A 12,352-nucleotide genomic window follows, 5' to 3' on the forward strand; every position below is an offset into this window, starting at 1 on the left:
TGCAGAGCCACAATGATGATGGAGTGGAACATCTCCCTTATGAGGATAGGCTGAGGGAGCTGGGGCTCTTTAGCTTAGGGAAGAGGTGGCTGAGGGGTGACCTCATTCATGTTTCTAAAGATGTGAAGGGTGAGTGTTGAGAGGGCAGAGCCAGGCTCTTCTCAGTGATGTCCAATGGTAGGACAAGGTGCAATGAAGGCAAGCTGGAGTATAGGAGGTTCCATGTGAAAGGAAAAACTTTTTCACTGTGAGAGTGATGGAGCACTGGAACAGGCTGCCCAGAGAGGTTGTGGACTCTCCTCAAAACCCATCTGGATGCATTCCAGTGTGACCTGCTCTAGGTGATTCTGCTCTGGCAGTGGTGTTGGACTCAATCTTTCAAGGTCCCTTCCAAACCCTAACATTCTGTGAGTCTACTGTGATACTAGAGTCAAAGGATTCGTTATGTAAAATTTGAATACCATTCCTTGAAGGAACTCTGTTTTCCCCTTGGGAACTATTTGAAACCTGGAGAACATTCATGTAAATGCTGTCACTTTAACCCGGATTCGCCAGCCACACTGCACCAGCTCAGTTCCACCCAGCACAATATTAATATTTAAACAAGAAATTCATACATTCCGGAGACTAATGTGGAGACATATACACATCAGTGTTCTGTTTGCTGAGTCACTGCACTCATTATTCATTTGTGAGTTTCAAGTACAAATATACGCACTGGGACCAGTCCAACTGCTTTCATTCAAATTCTTCTTTTGTAAACTTCCTGTTGTTTCTGTAATAACTTGTGTTTGTGCTCCTTTTGAAAGAAGATAGTTTCAGCAGAATAATAGCCAGCTGCATCATAGACAGATTTACATGACAAACTAGTGTCATCACTTCTTTCTTTAGGGTTGGCTAAGGTTTCTCCTTCTTGGATTCCTACTCTCCTCAGGGCAGACTCATTCTCCACAAAAAGCAAGCCTGCATATAAAATCTGGTTGACCAGAAACAGCCTTTCCTGCATGCAACAATACTAAGATTATTCATTGTTTACCCAAACATCCACATGCTCCACTCACAGGCTATACAGCAAACTTACAAAACCCAAACTTTTTAGTCCCTTGCTTTCTTTTTCAGCTTTTTTCTCTCTAACTTAGAGAGATATTCTCAAATCCATCTGTACCAGCTTAACATCAAGGAGCACTCCAGAAGTTATTTGTGAGGAAAACCAGCTCTCACCCCACTTACTTGGTCTGACTTTCCCTTACTAGCAGCCTATGTTTTGGGTACCCAGCTCTCATTTAACCCTAAACAAATACAAGCTGTACTCTGAAATGTGACCCTACAGCTGACTCCAAATATCAATGACTGCTCATCCACAGACGTTCACAGTTGGCAACAACTGTGCATTCTAAGTATAGAAAACATATTTTTAGTTTTCCCTGCAGCCACATTCCACAATGACTCTCTATTAATTTTGTAAAATAATCACTTCCTGCCTCTTCAGATACTTCTGTTGCTTATTTGTTGTTTATTATCAGGCTGACAATAAGGGAATGATATTCACACACTGCTAAATCCAGGAGCATGCTCCAAGAAAGAGCACAGCTACTGAAGTGTATATTGTGCACTACACTGCAGAAGCCCTGTAATCAGCTGGAGTGTAAATCAAGCACAGAAGAACACTCATAAAAAATAATAACAACTAAAACATGATCCATCAGGAATCAGCTACTGCCTTCCTTGTGTCTAAACCATTCAAAGTTGCTTTGCCATAAAGCACAGGGTAGAAAATCCATACAGTCCCTTGCTTTAGCTTTGCTCAGGAGATCTGCCAAGGTTCCCTGCTGTCTGCAAATTTACAGAAAGAGTGAGTCAAAGTGTGCAGAAGCAAACAGCTGGTTGGCCAACATCCTTGTACATTCATGCAAGAAGTACTTACTGAGGTTAGTAGTAGAAGTCTCTTTACCAATTGGAGGCATAAAAAAAAAGTTTAAAAAAAAGTACTTTTAGAAATTAAATAACATCAGCTGAATCCCTGATTGAAAGAGAAGCAACACATTCCTCTTGGCATTTACAAAACCTACCAGGACATGAAACAGCTCACAAGAAGAAAGATGAATTGCAACAGAAATAAACAGTTCAGAGGATGAGCAGAAAGAAATCAACAGCAGAAGAGTGAAGTTTAACCAAAAAAATCTTGGGGGTAACCAGTGTAATACCTGACCTACGAGTTATGTTTTTGGTTCCTTTACCTACAAGGAGGAGAGAACATGGAAGATGTATCATGCAAATATTAACACTGACTTATCAACATTTAAGAAACAGATGCTAAGGGTCAAAATCCAAAAGAGCAGCAACGTGAAAGGTGCTGATGGAGCAGCTATGACAGCAGCAAAGATAGCTTAACTCAGTCTCATGGGCAAAAAATAGCATGAGGAAAGAAGGTCAGTAAAAGAAATCAGAACTAGCTGGTTTGCAAAGGAGACTAGGGTGAAATTGAAACATTTTACTCAGTTATGCTTTTTCTGAAATGTATCTTCTCTTCTGCTTCCCACTTTGGGCCCCACCACCCTGCACAGGGACAGGAAACATATTAATAAAATAACAGAATTCTTCCAATAAGAAAATTATTTTAGTCAAATATTCAATGTGAGCAGCATTAAAGGGCTGCAACAAATAAAAACAGGGATGAGAAACTTATTTAACATCTGGTTTTCACACAGTGATATTAGTTTCCTAGCATTTAAAAATCATTGTAAGAATTTTCTGTGACCCTGGAACTAGTCTTCCAAAAAACCCTCCTATGCTAGGGCTTGTAATTTTTTGTGTTGCAATAACTACAGTTATTAATTGTGAAGTGTATCAGTTTAAGCTTGCAAGGTGTAAAGAGCAGCAAGTTTTATATTCTAATTCTGTGTCCCCAAGATCCATGTTTGTTCTGTGTTTCAAATATTGATTATTCCAACTCAGACACTGTAAGCACGACAGGTCTCCACAAATAAAAGTGTCAACAGATCGTGACAGGTGATAATCATAGGGAGAATTTACACTCAAATATAAATAGATCAAAAATGTAAAGCAACACAAGGCTTATATACAACCTTGTTTACTTAATATCAAAGAAAGAAGTAATTGCACAAAACCACAGACTGACAGAATACACGCAACACTGTTTTAACACATTCACTGAATTAGTACCATAAGTGGAGCTGACATTACATCCAGAAAGTTATTTCCAGCAATTGCATAAGATATACATTTCTGCAGGTCTAGACTTGTTTTTTTCTATAATCTTCCATACAAACAACTATAGCAAGTACAACCCAATATGTCTCTGGCTACCAAATAACATGGCAGTTAATCACACTAATTCTTGCTCTTAAAGACATCAAGGCTTTATTCCCTGTGTCAGCAGATACCGTTTGCCACGTTAGACTACCCTGAATCTTACTGCTGTACAGGATAAAACAAATGTTTTCTTTTGAGTGGCCTCAGGTCACGCATCAGGACATTTGTACAGCGCTTTCACTGAGAGAAAATACCAGTTGCAAGGTTCTCCTACCTGCCCAACTACCAAAATGGTGATTTTTCATAATCCTAGATGATAAACCCTCCAAGGACAGCACTAGTTTACATAACTTCACCAAATGGAATAGCTTTAGACCTACTGGTTTCTCTCCCAGAGCCGGAGATCAGAATGAATATTAACTTTAATTTTTCATAATTATAGGTCAGATATACTTCTATTTATGGTAGCTGTGCTGTCTTGACAGGTCACTGAAAGGGAAACTCTGTGATGATTGTTTTCAAGGCTGCTCAGACAGGTTATTTCCACAAGCATTTTAGTTCAGCACTAAAGGAGCATTCAAAGTCAGAGAGAGGGGCATGTTCAGAAGCAGCTAGATCATCTCCCAGAACAGAGTGGCATGCTTAAAACAGCTTATCAATCAAAGAGCCTACTGGATTTGCATGTGTAGATACAAAAACCAGTGGGGACATGTTCAGGCCACCTGGGAAAGGAAATAAATGAACAAAATAAAGTATTCTTGCATGTGCATGCACACACAGAAGCCCTGTGTGATAGAAAGGGAGCCTAATAGCACAAAAGCGGCAGTCACCACAGTCCTTGCTGAGTTAGCATAGGGATCAAGGGACAGATTTTTTGGTAAAGGCCTTTTGGCATGAGCCTTTTACCTGTTTACAAGTGTCACCACACAAAGGATAGAAACACTGGGAAGTAAATCTCATCTGTCTACACTAATTTACTAATTCAAGCATGCACTATTAAGGAACCTGGGGGCTGATTGCAGAACTGCTTTGTTCCATCACTGAATACCCTCCATAGTGAAGCTTATTCTCCCAGGAGTGAGCAGCGTAACTTCTACCACACTACTTGTTCTTAGCTTCTTCTTCCTAGCTATATTTTGCTAAAGTCTTTTTACTTATACCACCTGTTGGTACATCTGCTGATAAGCTCACAGAACAGATAAACAGACACAAACATAAAGATCATAGTAGCACAGTATCAGTCAGGGTTGGAAGGAACCACAAGGATCATCTAGTTCCAACCCCCCTGCCATGGGCAGGGACACGCCACACCAGATCAGGCTGGCCAAAGATCTATGGAAACACAGCAAGGTCTGAGTGCAGTTGCCCAAAACAAAGTCTGTTGCTAATTTCTAATATGCTTGGTACCAATTGTGCTGAATGTATCCTTTTAATAACTTACTTAGCTTGCCATAAAAGGTGGTGAAAAATAGCAAGTTAGGTTTTTTTCTTACTACATAGAAAATACCAATTATTGACATGCAGTTTGCAATGTGGATTACAGCTCATGTTAAGACGGAATGGCTACAGTCAGCAATAACAAAGGTTCACAAATTCTAAGACATTTTAACATCCTCTAGGGTCAACATGAGGGATTAGACAAAGAACTAAATTGTTTCAACTCACTGGAAAATCCTCCATTATCAGATCACTCCAGGCTGTTCCCTCTCATTGCCTTGATTTTTATGACATATGCCTTCCCTCCTTTCTTTTTTAGCATTCAGTTCTGCATCCATTTACTATCATCCCAGACATACCTTCTCTAGCTTCAGTGAGGCACTCACTGGTTGCAAGCTCAGCTGGCCTCTGCTTGGATGCCAACTTGAATTACAGTATCAAGGGCAAAATTATTTACTTCTCTTTCTTGATAGACAATTCTTTTCTCTGATATGAAATGCTATGACAATGTAAAAATCAGCCTTTTAAAAATCAAAGCTAACAACTAAGTAGCCTCCACAGCCAGCACTTAGCTTGGCCAAGAAAGGAGTTGCAGTTTTCATTAAACAGCTCTCCATCCCTCATGCATCGTCTCTTCAAAATGGTTGCTTACTTGAGGCTAGACCCACATGGGCAGTGATTAACAGGATGAATGTGGTCAGTCAGCTCAGAAATTGTCACATCTGTCTATGATATATTACATAAACATTCAGTTTTCTAAATGCTCCACTTACCATTAGACAGACAGTTATGACAGAAAGCCTCATTGTAATGTACAATCTAGCAGTACTGTTTCAGGTAGTCTATAAATAGAGCACTCACCTGAACAGAGCAGGTCCAAACACAGTGGCCAGATTTTCCAGAGTCATGAAATTCACTGTGCTGTGTGCTGCTACCTTTAACAGGAAAGCAGACAGAAACCGAAAGAGATTTTGATGGGCTCTGGGCAGGCAACTGAGCAATTGTCTAAGGTTCTCTACGCATTCTGTTGTGTGGATTTTGTGCTCTGGAGGAGATTAAAAACAAAATAAAAATGGATATACAATGTAGATATTCCTAAAATATTCCTAATAATAATAGCATGATTTCATCATAGACATTGTATATCTGAGGGAGAGGGAGGTTTCTACTATATTGCAGCAAATAGTAAATACAATACATTTTAACAACAACTTTCACATATTAAGCACTACGAATTTTCAGCTATATGAGTTTTATAGACACTGTTTCTGCTATGCTTCCTGTTGTGAGAGAATAATCTAGCACTTGCTGGGTTTTATTGGAATTTCAGGCAGTAGTCATGTACCTGAACCCTTAAAGTTGTCTTTAAAGATGATACAAGATTGTCAACCCTGACTCTCCTCAGGGATTTTACATATGCTGTATGATTCTCATTAAGAGGAATAAGAAATTGTACCCTTTCAGCCCCATATCATCTTCATTTCCTGACTAATTGGTAGCTCTCAGTCTGAAAACATTTTTGGTCTATAAATATGCAACTGTAGTTACACAAGAGATGCTTAGAAATCTAAATTGGGTTCGCAAACAACTCTCTTTGATCAGCAGTTCAGAATTAGTATGATAAAGTCTCCTGGTTATTAGAACTGTGATGACAGTACTGCTCAATAACAGGCAGCTGCTGCTCAAACTTGCCATAGATCACCAGGATGCATATGCATAGCTTTGACAACATGAGCAGCAAAACATGCCCAAAAGGGCAATTTTAGTACTTAAATACACATTTCATAATGGCCAAGCTTGATCTATTAATCAGATATGGGAAAGAGGACAGAGTGAGGGAAAATAATAATGTGCTTTGAAATTCAACAGTTAACATACACTTTGATAAAAGCATTGCTATAGTGTTAATGAAATTAATTTCCCCCCCCTTGATCTTTGGATGAAGCAGGAAATAAATTATTCCCTGAATTCATAGATAGCAATTCTAAGATGAGAATTCAGAGCCAAAGCAAAAAGGCAGGCTATATATGTCAGTTTGCTAAAATGGAATCACATGAAGAAGACTGATGATACAGGGAGATACAAAATATTCATAGTGTATAATTTTCAGTTTAGTTTCCCAGAGAGAAGAAAGGAATTCAGTTAAATCCTGCAGAGTGTACCCTGGCTTCTTCATTTTACAATTACTCTTTACTTTTAGTCAAAACTTCAAAGTACATTTGAGAAAGAGGGTGGTAGACAGTAGAGTTAGATAATGGCTGGGCGTAATGATCTTAAAGGCCTTTTCCAACCAAAATGATTCTATGATTCTAAAGGGTTTTATGTCATGTGTAGTAGGCACCAGTAAGCTAGCCCAGTAGGTATACTGCCTAAATCACTCTTTTAAAAGAGGTTTGAGTGCAATAAAATACAGTGTTTGGTTTAGTTGGTTAGGTGGTGTTGGATGGCAGGTTGGACACAATGATCTTGACGGTCTCTTCCAACCTGGTTTATTCTATTCTATTCTAAATTATACTGATTTTGTAGGTAGGTATGTTCACATACACCTTATATTTTAAAATACATAGCATACATTGAAGTAAAACATGTAATATCAGGGAATGAGACTTGGAAACACTGGTCCACTGAGGAATACTGAAAAAAAAAAATAAAATAGTAATATTATTTTTTAAAGAATAGCAAGCCTATCAGGGTAGTGAAAACAAAGTGCTTGCAAAAAAACCCAAACCTGTTCATATTACAGTTAAGTCTTTTACAGTTCATTAAAGTGGCTCTTTTCTCCTGTTTTGTTGTTTTGTCTTTTTTCAGTTGGTTTATTTGGTAAGCATGTACATCACTTGGTAATTAGCAGATGAAGTGAGAACAGAATGACATGCAACCCACTTATTTATATGGAAACACCTGAATTCATCACTCAAAAATCACCAGGTAAATCTCTGGACACATTTGCTCTGCCAGCGACAGAGAATAGGGAACTAAACAGGCTATTGCTGTAGGTACTCATCCTGGCTTTACATTTTGAATCTTTCATGCTACTACACATGCTGCTGTCCAAGACTATAAGAAAACTAGTTAAAAGTACTAAAGAGGAGCAGAGATATACAAAAAGATTCCTCTACAAGGGAAGGCTAAACAGAGAGAGACTTAGCTCAAAAAATGGAGAAGTGAGGCAGTAGCTATATAGAGGCATTAGCAGCATTATGATAGTGATTTGATTTTAAAAAATCACAGAATGGTTTAGGTTGGAAAGGACCTGAGAGAACATCTACTCCAAGTTCCCCAACATGGGTAGGGGTGCCTCCCAACTGGACTCAACTGCTCAAGGTCTCATCCAAACTGACCTTGAACAGCACCAAGGAGGAGGCATCTACAACCTCCCTGGGCAACCTATTACAGAGTCTCATCACAGTCATATTGAAGAGCTTCTTCCTAAGATACTGTCTAAATCTACTCTCCCTCAGCATCAAACCTTTCCCCCTTGTCCTATGGGATCCCTTCAGGTATTGGAAGGCAGCTCTAAGGTGTCCCCAGAGTCTTCTCTTCTCTAGGCTGAACAAACCCAGCTCCCTCACCCTATTGTCATACATCCAGAAAAGGAGCTTTCTCAAAGAACTGGGGACTGAAAAATGCATTTCGCCACAGGATGTTGGGTGGTTCAAAAGCCTTAATGAATTAAAAAGGAAGAAAAGACTATAGGCAAGTTAATGGAATATTAGTCCATCAAAAGCAATTAAGCATCAGTATCAGGTTAAGGAAACTTAAATCCTTGTTTATAGGAAAGTGCAATGAACACACTATCTGGCACCATCAAAGACAAGACAGAAGCTTGGAAAGTGCCTTTTCTGTACCTTGGAAAGTTTTTAGCAAGCCAGAACAGATGTTGTCTGGGAAAACAGCCACTGGCAGTTCCATCAAAAAGAGTTTCAGGAGACTGGCCACAGAATCAACATCTCCATCATTAATAAGATCTACTTTCTCTCCTTGATTGTATTTCTGTTTCAATTCCTTGATTTTATTTACTGAGCCACTGATTCGAAATATACCAACATGCTCCAGACCTGTTTAAGAAGAAATATGAAACAGTAAGCAATGGTTGCACTACCGTACTTATGTGATGAGAACCAGATCTCCAAAAGCAAGAACTCCTCTAAGAAAGCATAATAATTGTAAAAACAGACTTTTCAGCAGTTACAGCTGCAAAGTACAGATTAAACAACAGTTTTCAGAGATCAGACAAAACATGAACTCACCAAATACTTCCAGGTATTCCACCATCTGCGTCACAAGGAAAGGAACTCCACCTTGTGTTGCATCTGGTATGAGGGTTTCCAGAAGAACACCAAATGTGCTCCTTTCTTTACTGAACTGTAGATCTGGTGAGACTTTACTCGTGTGCTTGACTTGAACAGAAGATAAGGATTGCTGAGGAATAAGAACAGGCAAGTGGTAAGCAGAAACTCTTGTATCATTTCAAGGTCCAAGGGTCAACACCTTAGGTAAAATTATTGTCCTCATCATAGCATCTTAGTACAGATTTTAACTCTACATGTTCTAAAATACTATAATTCTCCTTCTGTAGAGCAGAAACAGGACCTGTGATGGGGTAAATGGTGAGAAAGCTCATTCACACTTGCATTCAGAGAAAGTGTGGCTCCAGCTCATGGCAGATGCCCTATTTAGGACAGGGAGATGTTAGAATCATAGACTCAGTCAGGGTTGGAAGGGACCACAAAGATCATCTAGTTCCAACCCCCCCGAAATAAGCAGGGACACCTCATGCTAGATCAGGCTGGCCAGAGCCTCATCCAGCCTGGTCTTAAACAACCCATTCCAGGGCTTCACCACTCTCACGATGAGGAACTTCTTCCTCACGTCCAGTCTGAATCTCCCCACCTTCAGCTTCCTTCCATTCCCCCTAGTCCTATCACTACCTGAGATCCTGAGAAGTCCTTCCCCAGCCTTCTATTAGGCCCCTGTCAGATACTGGAAGGCCACAATAAGATCACCTTGGAGCCTTCTTTTCTCCAGACTGAACAGTTCCAACTCTTTCAGTCCATCCTCATAGGAGAGGTGCTCCAGCCCTCTGATCATCCTCATGGCCCTTCTCTGGACACGTTCCAGCACGTCCATACCCCTCTTGTAATAGGGGCTCCAGAACTGGACACAGTACTCCAGGTGGGGTCTCACCTGAGGCGAGGGGTTGTTGAAACCCTTCCTCAAAATGATCCCAAATAATCAGGAAAAAGGCTGCATAGCCTTCCAGCTCCTTGAAATTGGTGAATTTCTACCCAATTTACAAAGACTACAAAAGCAAGATTCACAGAGGAGGAATTTAAGAAGCAGCCACGGCATGAGCCTGGCGCCTGCTCACCAGTCTTCCAAATATCTTTCCCCCCAAACCGATGCAAATACCTGTGCAAGAAATCACAAAACAGCCTGCACCCAGGGGCTTTTTTTCATTTTGTCAGGATGAAGAGGTCTGAAAAGTACGTGGGATCTTGCAGTGGCCACCCGTGCCCAGGTGCCGGCAGCAGAGCTGAGGAGAAGCAGGGGCTGCCCCCGCCCGGGCACGGCTTCTGCCAGCCGGTTCTGTCTGGTTCCAGCAGTCCCTCAGCCCAGCGCGTGGCACCTCAGGGTGATTACGACAGGGGAAACGCTGCCAGCCAGGGGTACCCTTGCTCCCTCGTCCTCCTTCCCTCGTCTCCTACGCCCTGGTTGGCCTCATGAGCAGGTGACCTTACACACGGCGCCTGGCTTTGCCCTGCCAGGCAGCCTGTGCTCACGGTCACAAAAGAGAGGGCTTCGTTCCACCACACAGCGAGAGCAGAAGTCTAAACAGGTACACCTGGACTTACCTAAGGACTATACCTTACTTGTTCTGCAGCAGAAATATTTAAATAGTATTTGAGTTCCATTTTAAGGGAGGATTTTAATTTTCTGCATCATTATCCCCTGGTCTAAACCCAGCCCCTTCTTAAATGTTTTTATTACTATGTTTTCAGAACGAAAGAGGAAAAACTTTTCTATAGATTTGTAGCAGAATGCTATAATAAAAATGTTGGGTTTCAGCTCATGGAGCACATGCCTCCAGTAAACCCAGGGCTTAAGGAGGCTGTATCCAGCCATGCTGCCATGGTGAGCACAAACATGAACTGAAACACCTACACCCCATTTCTGTCCCTCAGTACCTAAACAAGCTTGAAGCATCATGTTAATGCTAAAGCACACTAATAATGATCAAAAAGAAAGCAATGCCAGCACATACCAAATGTATTTTACAGCATTTTTATATAAGCTGCAGAGTGTTAAAAAACAAAACAAAACAAACAAACACACACCCTGAATTATTTAGGCTATATTACTCTAAACATCTCCTCTTTCCCTCTTCAGATGCAGCAGCTGGGTTGGGGGGAGAAATGCAGCCTTCTCAGAAAGAAGAATGTAAGAAAGAACTCAAGAAGCCAGATTTAAGTTCACTTACACAAATTGAAAGGGAGGCACTTGCTCCCATAGTAGCCTGCAGCAGAGTGTCAGTTGTGCTGCTCAGAAGACACCATCACCTTTCTTCCCCTCGCAAATCCATGCAGTCCAGCCAAAGCTAATTGGGCTGTTCCTCTGCTATTAATTTATAGTAGAATAATTGCTAGGCATAATCTTAATCAGTATTTTCACTCCAGATTTTGTGAAAGGTAGAAATTAACTGCTAGTAGAAGTGCATTCACTTGCCTCCGGAGGCACATTGCACAAGCTGACGGATGTGTTACCATCAGGAGATGTTTCCATGGCACCTAACACACACAATGGCACAGCTTCCTGAACATGCTGGTTGTGTGCTTGACATTTAATTTTGAGTGGGCTTTTCAATGCAGGTTTGCAGATATTCATCCTGCCTGCTGTCTGTTTCATTACCTAGCAGCATTAAGTAAAATATTTTGAGATGGTCTGCAGTGTATACATTTATGTAACACACGTATATAGAACACCTGCACAATCATATTGGTAAACATGCAAGCAAGGATCCATCCAGCCTCTGAAATATGGAAGGTGCAGATGCTGTTAAGCCAAACATCTTCTGTTGTAATTCTTTCAGATACAAAGCCTAGGAAATAAGCTGCAATGAAGCAAGTTATGTTGCAGTCGTGGATGATTCTTATCATAAATTTGGTAGGCACATAGAAAACAAAACCAAAATGCACAAGGCAAGAAAAAGAATTTAAACATGCAAGCACTGAGTCAGACCCCCTTGAAAACACTAGAAAAGCATGATTTGCTTCGTCAATGTGTAGGACTGCTGGTTCAGCATAGATGGCAGACATGATTCCTTCCTTCTTCCTTAGCAGAGGGAACATCACTTTAAAAATAGTGCTGGTTTATAACCCATTTACCTCTCCACGAGGTCACACGATGAGGTCTGGAAATACTATGGTATCAAGTTTTCTTGCCCTACAATTTAAGGATTTCCTACCCTCCCAGCACAAGAAGAGACCTAACAGAGGTAACAGCCTTGCATTCACATTAGGGCATACCAACCCCCACCATCCAGGTGCAGCCAGGAGATGGTTCATGTCTGGACAAAAATACCTCTTCTGCTGGCTCCAGGTCTATGCTTTCCAGCCTTCAGAAAATCACACATTTATCTTGC

General features: G+C 40.8%; 1 protein-coding gene across 1 annotated transcript; it reads right to left on the reverse strand.

The window, feature by feature from the left end:
* Positions 1–2,499: 2,499 nt before the first annotated feature.
* Positions 2,500–11,278, reverse strand: LOC137441657 (protein FAM13A-like). The gene is made up of 6 exons (XM_068139273.1): positions 11,192–11,278; positions 8,961–9,132; positions 8,559–8,768; positions 5,572–5,755; positions 5,070–5,133; positions 2,500–2,556 (listed from the first exon to the last, which is right to left on the reverse strand). Exons 1-6 carry the CDS (start codon positions 11,219–11,221, stop codon positions 2,500–2,502), a joined length of 717 nt encoding a protein of 238 aa, XP_067995374.1. The 5' UTR covers positions 11,222–11,278.
* Between the last annotated feature and the right edge of the window lie 1,074 nt (positions 11,279–12,352).

Source organism: Melanerpes formicivorus, unplaced genomic scaffold (assembly GCF_026170545.1).
Source record: "Melanerpes formicivorus ecotype bairdi unplaced genomic scaffold, bMelFor1.0.p_v2 SCAF_6, whole genome shotgun sequence".
NCBI lineage: Eukaryota > Metazoa > Chordata > Aves > Piciformes > Picidae > Melanerpes > Melanerpes formicivorus.